This window comes from Pleurodeles waltl, chromosome 6, assembly GCF_031143425.1.
Source record: "Pleurodeles waltl isolate 20211129_DDA chromosome 6, aPleWal1.hap1.20221129, whole genome shotgun sequence".
Taxonomy (NCBI): domain Eukaryota; kingdom Metazoa; phylum Chordata; class Amphibia; order Caudata; family Salamandridae; genus Pleurodeles; species Pleurodeles waltl.
The window spans coordinates 1,445,980,181-1,445,995,866 of record NC_090445.1 but is presented as its reverse complement, the minus strand read 5'-3'; the positions used below and the strand labels follow the sequence as shown (position 1 = coordinate 1,445,995,866).

The following is a 15,686-nucleotide window of genomic DNA, read 5'->3' as shown; positions in this document are numbered from 1 at the left end:
TCAGTTTAGGAACAGGAGTACATTCTGGCCATTTTCAGGTTGGGAAAGGACTGGCTTAGAGTTTGGTAATGCTCATAAACATACGAGTTCCTATCTTTGAGAAATTGTGTTACTAGTTGAGGGGGGGGATTTGAGAGGGGGGGGGAAAAAGCCATACTCAAGCAGTAACCGCAATCTGTTAAGTGTGAGACACAGGCAAACCCCAAATAAATTTGTGTTCAACCTTCTGGTAGCTTGGCACAGAGCAGTCATGCTTAACTTGAAAGAAATGTATGCAACACTTCAAACAGCAATAAGTGATAACAACATACAAGAAAAATCACACACACATTTAGAAAAATAGAGTAAAATCAAATAAATAAGGCAAGACCAAAATAACAAAAATCCAATAAGTAGAACAGGAGATATGCAACTTAAATACAGCCATGACAAAATGCAATTGTGCTTCTGCCTCCAATAAAATACTTGGAATATTCCTGCCTGTAGACCTTCTCCTAGTTCTGTTGAAATGATCTCCAGCATCACAAAATCTGAATCCTCGGTGGTACTTGTTACCAGTTACAACTCTAAGAAACAGTCTAGAGGATGCTATGTTGCAATATATTTTTGAACCACCGGTCAAACCATGACAGTATTCTCAAAACGAAAACACCTTTACCTCTGTGAAGCTGGGGGAAGTCAGTATGATTAAACCACAACCTGTCTACTAACAGTGGTTCAGGCAGCCATCCTCCCAGAAATTGTTTACTTTGCCTTTTGCTGCCTTGCAATACCCAATCAGATAATAGTCACTGCCATGCAGAATGCATCCACCTCTTAGTAACCAGGCAGCTGACTTTGTAGCCATGTCATTCTTGACCATTTCTTCACTTAGTTATAGCAGAGGTGTTCTGGGAACACTGACGACACCTCCTCCATATACGTATTGAGGCTCCTATCATGGGCACTCTATGCTATGGATAGAAAAGCCACATTGCAGGGTCTCTGGACTACAGATGACGTGGGACGACAATGGCAGTCTTAATTTTAGGAAAGGGCTAAATCCCCTGTATGGGTACGATACAGACTTCTAGGCATCCACAACACTTTCCTGGTTAGTAATAGCTGTCACTGCACTACAGTGTGTTTCCTATATCCATCCATTATCATTTCTTCATCCACAATCTATTTCAGAATACATAATGTTGAAAAATGAATAATATGGTCCCACACAACTCAGAATGAATGTACGGAATTAATGTGTTTTATTGGGCCCATAATCTCCTGAATTTAATATTTTTCTAATATATGTTCCCCTTTTAGGCCAACATGAAGACAGACTGAGAAGGCACTCAGATGGAACACACACAAATGGTGGGCAAGGAAGATGGAGCACAAAAGAGCCAGGAAATGAGGCCAGAACCAAACAAGAAACAAGATGTAGAGACTGGGAACAAAAAGGGTCCAGAGGTGGTCAAGGACGAGGGACCAGGAACAGACATGGAAGGGGTGATTGAGATGGGCAAGGAAGAAGGGCCAGGGGCAGACAAGCACGAAGGCGCAGGAATATCCAAGGATGGAATGCGTAGATCTATACCTGCATGGAAACTGCAGCGCCCAATGGAACTCTGGGAAATGCTCAGTAGCCAATTCCTGGAATATCAGGAGTCGTGTCCATTTCTTATCCTAGAGGAACAACATCGGAGGCTCTGGGCCCTCAACTCTCTCTTCATAAAGGTCTGTGGTTGCCATATTTTGTTGCAATGAAAGGTGGGTTCTCTTATATGTTACAAAAATTTAACAAGGTTATTAGAAACATTAAAGGAAGGAGTCTGTTATTAGTCGAATAATGCCTTGTACCAAAAAGATATTTAAATGTTTTTTAAGATGTGCATGTCATCTTTAAGAAAGTGTGACCTGGAGTGATCTCCCCAGTTGAAGTAGGTCTCCTATTACTGATTCAGCAAAAAAGAAAACTCTCTCACCTCAAATAGGCTTTTCTTGTACTCCTGAACACCTGCTATTCATCTTTTCTGCAACATAAAGTGTCATTGTTCTTTCTTAGTCAAGTAAGACTTTCCATTGTTTTCCCACTCCTCTGCTACTGCAGCCTTACAATACACCAGTGGTTCCCAACCTGTGGTCTGGGGACCCCTGGGGTCCACGAAGCCTCCCCAGGGGGTCCGCAGCTGCTTAGAAAATTAAAAACATATTTGGTCCCAGCTTTCAGTAATGACTCAGTGGGGGGGCCCCGGATTCCAATAATGATTCATTGGGGGTCCCCGAGTACCAGTAATGATAAAGTTGGGATCTACAGAAATCAAAAGGTTGGGAACCACTGGACTACACCACCCACCTGCAGAACTCAGACTGAATGTGTGTACCATTGTACTCAATGGTCTTTTTGAAGCCCTTCCTCATAAAACGATCTCATTGATTGGCCTTGGGCCCTCCCTAGTGTATTTGCCTTATTACTGTTCCAATTGAATTGCTCTATCACTTTCTTTTTATACCTGAGGTCATTACCATTGGGGCACTACATAGCAATCACTGCCTCTCAGTCCTCCGCTGTGAAAACTACAGACAACCACTACTTTAAGTAATAGATTCTAAAGTTATAAGGATGCTGAAGCCTTTCTGCGTACAAATTCAATTCAGAAATATACATTGATCATGTGAGAGCCCATTTGTTTTGGGGAAGGAGAAAGACCGGGCAAAACCCTGGTGTGGGTGCTTAGGGCCGACCTTCACAATAGTCACATAACTAGCATAGTCCGGGATAAAGGGTAGGCCACATCTGTATCAGGTGAAATATTGAAGGTGTTTAAGTGTTATTTTTCGGATTTATATACTTCCAGGGCGTTACTGCCACTGCTATTTGGTTGAAATTGCTCTGAGCTGGAATGGTGTGGAGATGAGGGAATTGTTGGATTCTCCGTTTACTCTGGAAGAAGTCAAGAGTGCAATATTATGTCTCACTAGCAGTAAGGCTGGGTGGGGGTTACTCCCTATAGAGTTTGAAAACAAGTATATAGATTTGCTTACCCCGTGGTTACTGGATGTGTATCGGGATTCAGTGTCCACAGGATGCCTCCCTTCCTCTAGGAGAGAAGTGATCATAATGGTTTTACCAAAACCTGAATAGGGACCTGTTAGAAATGGGGTCTTTGGTTGGCAGTCAGGTTACCCTCTGTCCAAGCAAGGATCCTCCCTCTAGTCAGGGTAAATGAGACTCACCCTCAGTTAACGCCCACTCACCCCCTTGGTATCTTGGCATGAGCAGGCAGGCTAAACTTCAGAAGCAATGTGTAAAGTATTTGTACCAACATATACAGTAATACAGTGAAGCACTACAAAATGCACACCACACCAGTTTAGAAAAATAGGTAATATGTATCTTAATCAAACAAGACCAAAACGACAAAAATCCAACATGCACAAATCAAGATATGAATTTTCCAAAGAATAAGAGTCATAATCCTTAGAAAACAGTCAGAATGTTGTTGTTACACAAAGTATCTGATTAGCCTCAAAAATAAATCTGCATGGGTGAGTGTGTGTCGGAAAAGGGTAGCGATGTGTTGATTCCTTACTCGCAAGTGAGGCTGTGCATCGTTATCTTCCCCGGTCGGGTCGGCGATGCATCGTTTTTCTCCCTCGCAAGAGAGTGATGCGTCGGTTTCCGGACGGGGCACTCAGATCCATGCAGATTTTGGTTGACTTTGACGCCCAGGGACGATGTGTGGAAAACCTGGTCGCACAGTATCAGAAAACAACGCTGTGTGGGGTTTGCGTCGTTATCAGCCTCCCTAAGCAAGTGTTGCACGTCAATTCTCCAGCCACAATTCGTTTATCTCCCAGCCGTGATGCAGGTGGAGCGATGATTTCAGCCGCGAAGCCAGCAGCGCGTCGTTTATCAGCTGTGTTGTGGAAGGTGCATTGGAAACTTCCACACACGGCGTTCTGTGTGTGGATTTTCAGTTCTTGTCTGCAAAAGTCCAGCCATTGTCCCCTTTTACAGGCAGAAGCAGCAACTGCAGGATAGCCCAACAAAGCACAGTCACAGGCAGGGGCAGCACTTCTCTTCCGCACTTCTCCTTGGCAGAGGTTCCTCTTGATTCCACAAATGATCTAATTTTCAGGGGCTTGGGGGTCCACTTCATATACCCATTGCTGCCTTTGAAGTAGTCAAACTCAAAGGAAAGTCTATCTTGTTTGTATGATCCTGCCTTGCCCAGGCCTGGCCCCAGACACACACCAGGGGGCTGGAGACTGCATTGTGTGAGGGCAGGAACAGCCCTTTCAGGTGTGAGTGACCACTCCTCCCCTTCCTCCCAGCACAGATGGTTCATCAGGATATGCAGGATGCACCCCAGCTCATTTGTGTCACTGTCTATTGTAGAGGTGCAAACAGCCCAACTGTCAAACTGACCCAGAGAGGGAATCCACAAACAGGCATAGTCACAGAATGGTTTAAGCAAGAAAATGCTTACTTTCTAAAAGTGGTATTTTCAAACAGTCTAAAAACAACCTTTACCAAAAGATATATTTGTAAATTGTGAGATCAGAGACCCTAAACTCCAAATTTCTATCTGCTCTCAAAGGGAATCTGCACTTTAATACTATTTAAAGGCAGTGAAGTAATGTTGTATCCAAGTGAACAACACAGCCCACACATCAAAGGTTGTCTTCTTGATGGTTTAATCTAGAAAGTATTCATAAACAGAATAGGAACTTCAACTACTCCTAAGCCCTCACTGCTCAACCTCCAACTGTCCAGAAGAGAATTTCAATACCAACCTTCCGCACAGTAGAACAGTCAGCAAGCCAGGGGGAGAGATGGAAGATGCCAAGTACAACAAACACAAAGAGATACATAAAATACACAAAACATAATAATAATAAATATGACTATAGTGAAAGGAAAAACTATAATGCTAAACTACAATACTACGCCATGCCCTTCCCTGAAAAGAAAAGGAGAAACAAGCAAAACAAATTACAGAATAACAATTCTATTTAGATTCCAAATACATCCATCATCAACTTTAACTGCCCCCTTGAACACTTTTACAACTCGATGAATTCTGCTAAAATGTGACACACCTGATTTGTTTCTCTCTGGTAACTTGACTTTAATGCTATCACCCACTTGTACAATACTTTTCTTCACAGATTTGCGAATATCATAAATTTCTTTTTTCTTGCTTTGAAGATATTTATCCTTTTCAATAGCTTCTCTCTTAACAGCCTCCTTATCAAAATCAAATGCAAGATATTTTTTTACCCATGGGGGATTAACTTTGGTATGTGGAATACGCTTCCTGAATAATATGAAAGGAGACTGACCTATACTAGAATGTGGGGTAAACCTGTATTCTTCCACCTTAGGCTCTACTAACTCTTCTCAACGAACTCCCATCATTTTAGCAAACTGAATAGTCTCCTTTAACGTTCTATTAAAACGTTCCACCATGCCATTCGTCTCAGGATGATACAGCACGCATTTCTTATGACTTATTCCTCTAGAGGAAAGAAAATGACACATAATTTTTGAGGTAAATTGAACTCCATTGTCTGACAGAATGACCTTGGGATTGCCTTCCCTGCTGAAGATCTTGGTAGGAAAATTCACTACAATTCTTGAAGTAACCTCTGAGGTGATTAACACCTCTGGCCAGCGAGATAACATATCCATAAGTACAATAACATACTTGGAATAAGACCCAGAAGCAATAGGCCCCATTATATTGATGGAAACTTCCTCCCAAGCTTCTTACGGAATGTCTTTAAGTGCCATTGGCTGAGTCCTGATTTTCAAAGTTTTATCAACTAGTCTACATTCAACACACTCTCTAACTTTCCTTTCCAAAGCGAGATCCATAGCAGGCCACCAATATGTGGTTCTCATCCTTTCCTAAATTTTACTAATCCCCTGATGACCCGAATGGGAAAGATTAAGGAGACGCTCACGTAGACAAGAGGGAGGTACTAATCTACCCCCCTCAACAACAATCCATTGTGTATAGACAGTTCAGTCCATACTTTTTTTAAAGGTAGGACAGAACTATCACTGTTGCTCCCCAATTTTCCAGACTTAAGCAAATCTGTGACCTTCAACAATTCCTCATCCTTAGCCATCCCTTCTAACCACTCCTGTCCAAAACACACCCATCAGTTATAGCACAAACTTTCACTTCATCATCTGCCCACCACGACGTACTATTAGCATCATCAGTCATATCATCAGAACTCAACCTAGATAAGCAATCAGCTGTTTTGTTGTCACACCCTGGTACATACTTGATAATGAACTGGAAATCTTGGAGAGCTACCACCCACTTGCAAATGCGAGAAGAAACATTTATCAAGGCCTTTTTTTTCAAAAATCTCTCACAAGCGTTTATGATCAGAGTGTACTTCAAAATGTATACCCCAAAGAAATTGTCTGAACTTTTTAATAGCCCAATAAATAGCTAGCGCTTCTTTCTCAATCGTGGAATATTTAAACTCTGCACCACGCAAGGTACGTAAGGCAATAGTGATATTCTGATTATCTTTCACTTGTTTTAACACACAGCCCAATCCTTTATCAGAAGCATCAGTTATAAGATAACAAGGTAATCTAGGCTGAAACCTACTAAGAGATTGGGCAGAAGATAATGCATTCTTCAAGTCTTCAAATTCCATCTCGCACTCCTTAGTCCACAAGAAATCAGCATTCTTCTTGAGTAGGTCCCTAATGGAACTTGAACTCTTTGCAAAATTGGGAATATACCTGGCATAGAATTCAGCCAATCCTAAGAACACTTGAATGTCACTCTTTTTTTCTGGTGTGGACAAATTATCAATGGAATGTACTAAATCACTTTTTGGTCTAACTCCACTGCTCGAAATAACATGACCTAAGTACGTAATTTCAGACTGTAAAAACCTGCATTTCTCTTTCTTTAAAGTTATACCTTTAGATCTAAAAATACGAAGTACATCTCTTATTTTCTTTTCATGCTCTTCTTGTGTATCTGTGAAAACAAGGACATCATCCTGGAAAAAATAAACTCCATCCTCCCCCCCCCCCCCAAAAAAAAAATCTCACTCATCAGTCTTTGAAATACTGCAGCTGCTGAACAAAGACCAAACGCCATCCGGTTGAACTTATAAACACCAAAAGGCGTAATGAAAGAAGTGAGTAATTTAGAATCTTCAGTCAATTGCACTTGATGACACGCCGAAGTTAAATCAAAAGTAGAAAAGAACTTCCCATAACCCAACAAACTAATCATTTCTGTAATGTTTGGTAATGGAAACCTATCTTCGATAACTTCTTTATTAAGGTTGCGATGGTCAACACAAAGGGCCTCATTACAACATTGGCAGGTGGCTACCGCCGCCCGCCAAGCTGTAACCGCCGGGCGGCCGCCAATGCAGCCGCACTCCCGCGGTGCCCATTTGGACATCCCCGCTGGGTCGGCGGGCGGAAACCAAGTTTCCGCCCGGATGTGGGCCGCAACATGGGAGCCGGCTCCAAATGAAGCCGGCGGTGTTGCGGCCGTGCGACGGGTGCAGTTGCACCCGTCACGCTTTTCACTGTCTGCTGTGCAGACAGTGAAAAGCCAAATGGGGCCCTGTCAGGGGGCCCCCAGGGCCCCACGACTCCCCGTACCGCCCCAGGGCCCCACGACTCCCCGTACCGCCAGCCTCTTCCTGGCGGTGCAAACCGCCAGAAACAGGCTGGCGGTAGCGGAGTCATAATCCCCAGGGCAGCGCTGCTTGCAGCGCTGCACTGGCGGATTATCACTGCCGGGGCTAAAATGGCGGTATACCGCCGGCCCCGGCGGTGCGATCGCGGCGCTTCCGCCGCGGTCGTAATACGCCTGGAAGCACCGCCAGCCTGTTGGCGATGCTTCCGTCGTTTTAGCCCTGGCGTCAAAATGACCCCCAAAGTCTTACATCACCAGAGCGTTTAGTTGCTACCACAATGGGAGCAATCCATTGTGCTGCCTCCACTTCTTCAATTATCCCATTTTCCTTCAGTCTCTGAAGTTCCAGCTTCACTTTTTCTCTTAAACTGATAGGAACATTTCTTAATTTGCAGGTAACAGGTTGAGCATTACTCTTCAACACAATATGATGTTTATATCCTTTGAAACACCCAACACTAGAATTGAAGACATCAGGAAATTCAACCCACAAATCATGCTCCAGATCTGACACTTTCTGCACTAGCACTTGAGGTACAGCATTGGGATTTAAAATAATCCCCAGTTCTTTCTGATGAGGCCAACTCAAAATGGTGTCTCCAACAACTGGAACATAGATTTTTATCAAAGATTTAGTTTCCTTTAAATTGGATACACACATCAAAGTAACCTTTCAATTCTATGGGCTTGCCACCATAGGAGTAATGTGTTACATCTGGGTCTTGGAGATTTACTTTTCCATCAAAATACTTCTTATAATCTCCTTCCGAGACAAGAGATAATTTTGCACCAGAATCCATCATCATTGAAATGGAAGTTCCATTGACTGCGACGAGATCAGTTGGATAGTCACAACGAACAGCAGAGACACAGTTAACGTCATTGACCACTTGTAAAATAAAGTCTTGGTCGTCATTATCACATGCTACTTCATTCAGTTTCACATTGCTTTTGTTGGTAGATTTACAGTATTTTGCAAAGTGCCCCTTCTTGCCACACCTATTGCAAATTACAGTAATTGCTGGTCATTCTTTACAGTTCGCTAAATGTGCTGGGGACTCGCGCCTAAAACATACCACTTTAGTCTTGCTTTTGGTATTGGAACTAAATTTAGGTTTTGAATCCAACTTATGAACAGAGCTGGAACTTTAAGATTTCTTTAAAGTCTCAATGCAAGATTCAGAATGTTCAATTTGTTTGGCAACTTGCAGTACTTCCTCCAAGGACTGATCACTTTTGGACCAAAGTGCTTCTCTGATCTTGTCACTCCTGCACTCAAGCATAAATTGGTTGTGAATACGTTCCTCAATGCTTTCTCCAACATTGCAGAGCACTGCTAGTTTACGAAGGTTCGTAACAAAGTCCTCAATAGACTCTTCCTCAGACTGTTTACATTTTCTAAAATAGAATCTTTGAAGAATAATATAAATTTCTGGTCAAAAATGTCTGTCAAGCTTGAGCAATGTTTCCTCGAATTCATTCATCAGTGCATTCCCTACTGCTCCATCAGAATTTGAGATTGCAGGTAAAGTCTCTAGGATTTCCTGCCCTTCTGCTACCAAACAGTGTTGAAGTACAGATGTTTTTCTTTCAGCAGAAAGATTGCTACCGCAAACTTTTAACTAAGTTAAAAAAAACGTTTTTCCATTTTGGCCATGGAATTGGTGGTTCACCAGGGACGGTTAAACAAAGGCGGTGGAGAAATGTTCTGCATACTTGTGTTACTATGGATTTAATCAAGGAAAGAAAAATGAAAGAAAAACATGCGAAAGGGAAAGAAAATTGAGAGATACAAAATAATGTCTGTATCAAAAAAAAAGTGAAGAGGTACTGTTTAAATTAAAGGACACTTAGAATTGTCCAGGTCCAAGGTGTCTCCTTTGGTTACATTTATGCTGGGACAGCAGGAGCAGGCGCGAGAAAAACACACCAGAGCCAGGAGACACAAGTAGAAATGTGTTGCTAAGCAACTTCAACAAAACTCATGTGGCAGCTGCCAAATCATTCCAGCAACGCGAGCGTGAAGGGGTGCGACTGCAAGTGTAAGAATAATGTGAACGAGCCAGCGAAGTGCGAAGGCGCGTGTGAAGACGCGCTCGCTCAAACAAAGTAAACGCGTGTTGCCGCTGCTAGGCAATGCAGCAACGCTAACGCGAGCTCAAGACGCCTTTGCTCTAACAAAAATAAACATGTTTAGCGGCTGCTAGGCAACACAGCAACGCTAACCCGAAAAGAAAGGACGCGCGTGCCGGAAAAAGAAAATAATGTGACACAGTTGCTGAAAATTAACAGAGACGATTTAAGAAAATATAAAAATAAAAAGCAGAGCAGCTACACAGTACCTCTTTTGAAAAAAAAGAACGTCCTTAAAGTTTACAATAGTTGGAGTTCCTCTGGGAAGCACAGCACAAAGTAGATTGGCAATCCCATCCTCGTCGCCAAGTGAAGTAACGTTGTATCCAAGTGAAGAACACAGTCCACACATCAGAGGTTGTCTTCTTGATGGTTTAATCTAGAAAGTATTCATAAACAGAATAGGAACTCCAACTACTCCTAAGCCCTCACTGCTCAACCTCCAACTGTCCAAAAGAGAATCTCAATTACAACCTTCTGGACAGTAGAACAGTCAGCAAGCCATGGGGAGAGATGGAAGATACCAAGTACAACAAACACAAAGAGATACATAAAATACACAAAACTTAATAATAATAAATATGACTATAGTGAAAGGAAAAACTGTAATGCTAAACTACAATACTACAGGCAGCCCCCATTTTAACCTGTGAGAGGGATAGGCCTTGCACAGTGAAAACCGAATTTGGCAGTATTTCACTGTTAGGACATATAAAACACACTAGTATATGTCCTACCTTAAACATACACTGCACCCTTTCCATGGGGCTATCTAGGATCTATCTTAGGGGTGCCTTACATGTATAAAAAGGAAAGATTTAGGCCAGGCAAGTGGGTACACTTGCCAAGTTGAACAGGCAGTTTAAAACTGCACAAAGACACTGCAGTGGCAGATATGAGCCATATTTAGAGGGCTAATTATGTGGGTGGCACAACCAGTGCTGCAGGCCCACTGGTGGCATTTGATTTACAGGCCCTGGGCACCTCTAGTGCACTGTACTAAGAACTTAGTAGTAAATCAGATATGCCGATCATGGAAAACTAATTACACATACATCTTACCTAGGAGCACTTGCACTTTGGGTACTTTACCACTGTTATCTAGTGCTACAGTATCAAAAACAGCAAAAACAGAGCCCAGCACACATTGGCAACCTGGGAAACAGAGGCAAAAAGTTAGGGGAGACCACGCCAAGGATGGCAAGTCTAAAACGTGTCCCCATCCCCCCCAGCTGAAAGTGGGGAGCAACTACCCAACCTCATGGGGGTTCTCATCACTAAGGCGAAAGAATCTGGACAGACCATCAGCATTGGCGTGTTCTGTGCCAGGGCGGTGTTTCACTGTAAAGTCTATCCCATACAGGGAAATGGACCACCTTGGGATTCTCACCCCTCATCTGCATTAACCATCTGAGGGGCCTGTGGTCTGTCTGAACTAGGAAGTGAGTCCCAAACAAGTAGGGTCTTAGCTTCTTCAGCACCCAGACCACAGCAAAAGCTTCACGCTCTATTGCACTCCACCTATGTTCCCTGGGAAGTAACCTCCTGCTAATGAAGGCTACAGGTTGATCTAGACCCTCTTCATTAAGCTGTGGGAGTACTGCTCCTATACCATGCTCTGAGACATCTGTTTGCACAACAAACTCATTGGAGTTGTCGGGTGCCTTCAGCACAGTTGCTGAGCACATGGCAGCCTTTAGGGCATCAAAAGCGGTCTGGCAAGCCTCTGTCCAGATCACCTTCCTTGGTTTCTTCTTGGAAGTCAACTCATTCAAGGCGGCAACAATGGTCCCATATCCCTTGACAAACTTCCTGGAATAGCCAGTGAGGCCTAAAAAGGCCCTTATCTCAGTCTGGGTCTTGGGAGGCTCCCAAGCCAGAATGGTGTCATTTTTTGGCTGTAGGGGTGCCACCTGGCCACAACCCTGCCCTACTTGGCACTTACTGGCCTTAATAGTGAGGCCTGCCTTATGCAGGGCCTCCAACACTCTGCAGAGGTGCTGCAAGGGCTCCTCCCAAGTGGAACTGAACACTGCAATGTCATCCAGGTATACTGCGCAGAAGTCATCCAGGCCAGTCAACACCTTGTTGACCAACCTCTGAAATGTGTCAGGGGCATTTTTTTTACCCCAAATGGCATCACTTTAAACTAGAAATGCCTATCTAGGGTACAAAATGCTGACCTCTCCTTGGCCCCCTCAGTTGGGGAGATCTGCCAACACCGAGATGTCAAATTAAATGTGCGGAGGTATTTGGCAGCTCCCAACCGATTGATGAACTCATCAGCTCGGGATGGGGTGCGCGTCAGTCTTAGTGACCGCATTGAGACCCCGGTGGTCCACACAGAACAGGAGTTCTGGGATGGTACCAGGAGCAGAAGCCTTTGGGACCAAGACTACAGGGCTGGCCCATGGACTGCTAGAAAACTAAATTACCCCTAGGATTAACATCTTGAACACCTCATCTTTGATGTTAGCCTTGATCTTATCAGTCACCCTGTAAACCTTCTGTTTAATGGATGGACTGTCCCCATTGTCCACATCATGTGTGCACAAGTGTGTGACCCCTGGGATCAATGAGAACAGGGAGGCAAACTGATCCAATACCCAGCAACATTCCCTCTGTTGTTCTGAGTCCAGGGAGGAGGAGAGGTCCACTTCCTCCACAGACACATCTTTCTCTCCAGCAGACAGGAGGTCAGGAAGAGGCTCACTCTCTTCCTCCACCCCATTTTCTGTCGCAAGGAGCAGGGACAATTCAGTCCGCACAAAGCGTGGCTTGAGATGGTTCACATGCAGGACCCTTAAGGAGTTCCTGGCAGTCTGCAAGTCCACCAGGTAGGTGACTTCGCTCTTGTGCTCCACCACCTCAGATGGCCCAGTCCACTTGTCCTGGCTCCATGGGCATCATTACCCACACCTTTTGCCCAGGCTGAAACCCGACCAGAGTGACCTTCTGGTCATAGCACGGTTTCATGTATTCCTGGCCTTCTTCTAGGTTCTCTTGAGCGAGAGCTCTGAAGCAGGCAGTCTGGTTTCTGAAGGCCAGCATGTAACTAAATACATCCTGGGGAGGTTTACTGGGGTCTTTCTTTAAGCCCTCCTTCACCAGACTCAAAGGTCCCCTGACAGGGTGGCAATACAGAAGCTCAAATGGACTATATCTAAGCCCTTTTCGAGGCACCTCCCTGTAGGCTAACAGAAAGCATGGGAAGAGGACGTCCCACGTCTGCCTCAAGGGCTCTGACAGGCCCATGATATTCATGCCTTCTAAGGTGCAGCTGAATCTCTCAACCACACCATTGGTTTGAGGGTGGTAAGGAGTGGTGAACGTATGTTACCCCACACTCCTGCCACAGAGACTTCATATAAGTAGATATGAAGTTGGTACCCCTATCAGATAACACTTCCTTGGGGACAGCCGTCTGGTCTGCAGCCTCTTGCCGCAAACCCTCAAGAGTAGGGCATACCTTCTGTGCCTCACTGAATGCCTCCCTGGTGTGGCCCCCTTCCTGCTGCCACTGTGACAGCTCAGGGACCTCCCCCAGCTCAGCCACCTGTTCCCCTATAGTCTCCAGGGTGTCACCCTCCGGCTCCACCTCTTCCCGGGCCGTGGGAACCTCTGGGGCCGGTTTCCGATGCCCCTTGCCCTTCCTCTTTTTGGCGGTCCCCTGGGCCACTGTTTCAGGCTCCAGGGGCTTCTGACCACCCCGACGGGCTGCGTTGAGCAGGTGGATAGGCATACCCACCCAAGCAGACCCAACATCTCCAAGTGTGATCTGTGATCCACCTCCTTCCAAGGGGAATCCTCCATGTCATTGCCAAGCAAACAATCCATAGGCATGGTTGGACTGACAGCTACCTTCAAAGAACTGGAGACCCCCCCTTCCCATTCAAAGGGAACCTTCCCCACTCTGCACAGGCACTCTGAGTTGTCCACTGCAACTACTTGGTGAAGTACACGGGGATCTACCTGCTCTTCAGACACCAGGTGACTCCTGACTGTAGTCACACTGGCTCCTGTGTCTCTCAGAGCCTCCACCCTCTCCTCATTGAAGGTCACCCACTGCCTGTACTTTTTAGTGTTCCCAGGCACTAGGTTTCTCTGGACCATCTCACTGTCCCATAGTGAAACAAGGGTCATCTCAGCTGGCTACCACCCACCTTGAACCAACTCCTCCCCAAGCGCTACACTGGCCAAACCCTGTGACTGAGCACTAGTGGGTGCCGGTGTACCCTTGGGACATTTGGGATCCCTCTCACATGATCACCTGGTCACATGTAGAACACTTTCGGGGTGACTCCCATCCACAGGTTTCCCTTTGGAGAACCATGGCTTCTTTTAACTGGGGGGCTGGGAATCCTTACCCTGGGAACTAGGTTGGGGCCCTTTAGAGAACACCCCCTTTTTACCCTTACTGCCCCCTTTTTTCTGAGAGGGATCCTGCCCATCCTTGGTGTGGTCTCCCCCATACCTCGTCTGGACCCTGGTGCTCTCCCAACAGTCGCCTTGCTGCGCAAGCTTCCTGGGATCAGTCAGCTTGCTGTCAATCAGGTGCTGGTGCAGCTCTGGAAAACATAAACTGTACAAGGGCTCCCAAGCAATTAAATTGTTAAGCCCCTCATACGTTATCACCTTACTACCTTCACCAATAAATCCAGTGATCTGCAAAAAGAATCAACACATTCCAACCATGTTTGGGATTCCTTCTTCTTATAGGACCTAAACTTGTCCTTATACTGCTCAGGGGTGAGACCATAGCTTGTGAGTAGGGTGTCCTTCATTATAGAGTAAGTGAGCCCCTGACGATCCCTTAAGGATGTCAGAGTATCCCTCCCCTCTACCTCAAAGTGCTTCCACAGACCCGCCCCCCAATGAGCTTCAGGGACCAGATTCATATGGGGAGCAGACTCATACCCCTTGAAATGCAAGAATATGTCATCCTCCCTTTTGTAATCCTTCACAAGATCTTTTGGAATGTGCACCCTCCTGTCAGGCTGAATTGTGATCTTCTTCCAGCATCCCTACTGGACTGGATCCTATGATCCAGCTCCCTCAAGCTGAGTTCATGAGCCAGCAGCAACTTCTTCTCCTCTATGGCCATCCTCCTTTCTTCCATCCTAAACTTTTCCAACTCCAAATGGTAAGCCATCTGTCTGCCTGTCCTGTAACTCTTCAGGAGTCAGATCCTTGGATGGCACACTGCTACCTGCCCTGGAGACCCTCTCCCTGGACATAATAGGCCCACCCACTATACCATTGTGTATGGATTACACCTCCTCATCCTCCTCCTCCTCCTCCTCCTCTGTGTACCCCTCAGCTTCCTTGGCTGTCACGCACGCAATAAGTGCCTTCTGCAGCTCCTCCTTCCTTGTGGAGCCCTTAATGGTACAGGCAAGAGTCTTGAAGAACTGCCTCAACTGAACAACTGTGTAGCTCTCAAGTTTCCCTAAGTCAAAAGCAGCTCCAGCAGACGCATCTCCAGATTGAGACATGATGAGGAATCACAAACGTGCAAAGTTCCAAGGCAGAAAAATAATTCCCAATGAGGTTCAAATATCAATTAATGATCACCAAAAATATGGAAGTAGGGGAAAAAAAATCCAAAAAGGGAAAAAGCAAAAACAAGCTGTATGTGGTCACGTAATGGTCTGCACTGAAAACAGAAGTGAACACTACATCATTGTATGTCAAGTACAAATACAAGTCCAGTCCTCACCGCTAATCACCAGTGTTCGAAATGGGGTCTTTGTTTGGCAGTCATGTTACCCCCTGTCCAAGCAAGGACCCTCACCCTAGTTAGGGTAAAGGAGACTCACCCCGGTTAACCCCACCCTCACCCTCTTGGTAGCTTGGCACTGGCAGGCAGGCTTA

The 15,686-nt window shown here is 45.2% G+C and overlaps 1 protein-coding gene across 2 annotated transcripts in view; it reads left to right on the top strand.

Moving 5' to 3' along the window:
• WDFY4 (WDFY family member 4) overlaps nt 1-15,686 on the top strand; it is a 778,336-nt gene that overhangs the window by 97,861 nt on the left and 664,789 nt on the right. For both annotated transcript variants that reach the window (XM_069240880.1, XM_069240879.1), the window contains exon 3: nt 1,303-1,716. In XM_069240880.1, coding sequence (XP_069096981.1) covers nt 1,336-1,716 — 381 coding nt within the window. In that variant the 5' untranslated portion in view covers nt 1,303-1,335. The remainder of the gene's footprint in view (nt 1-1,302; nt 1,717-15,686) is intronic.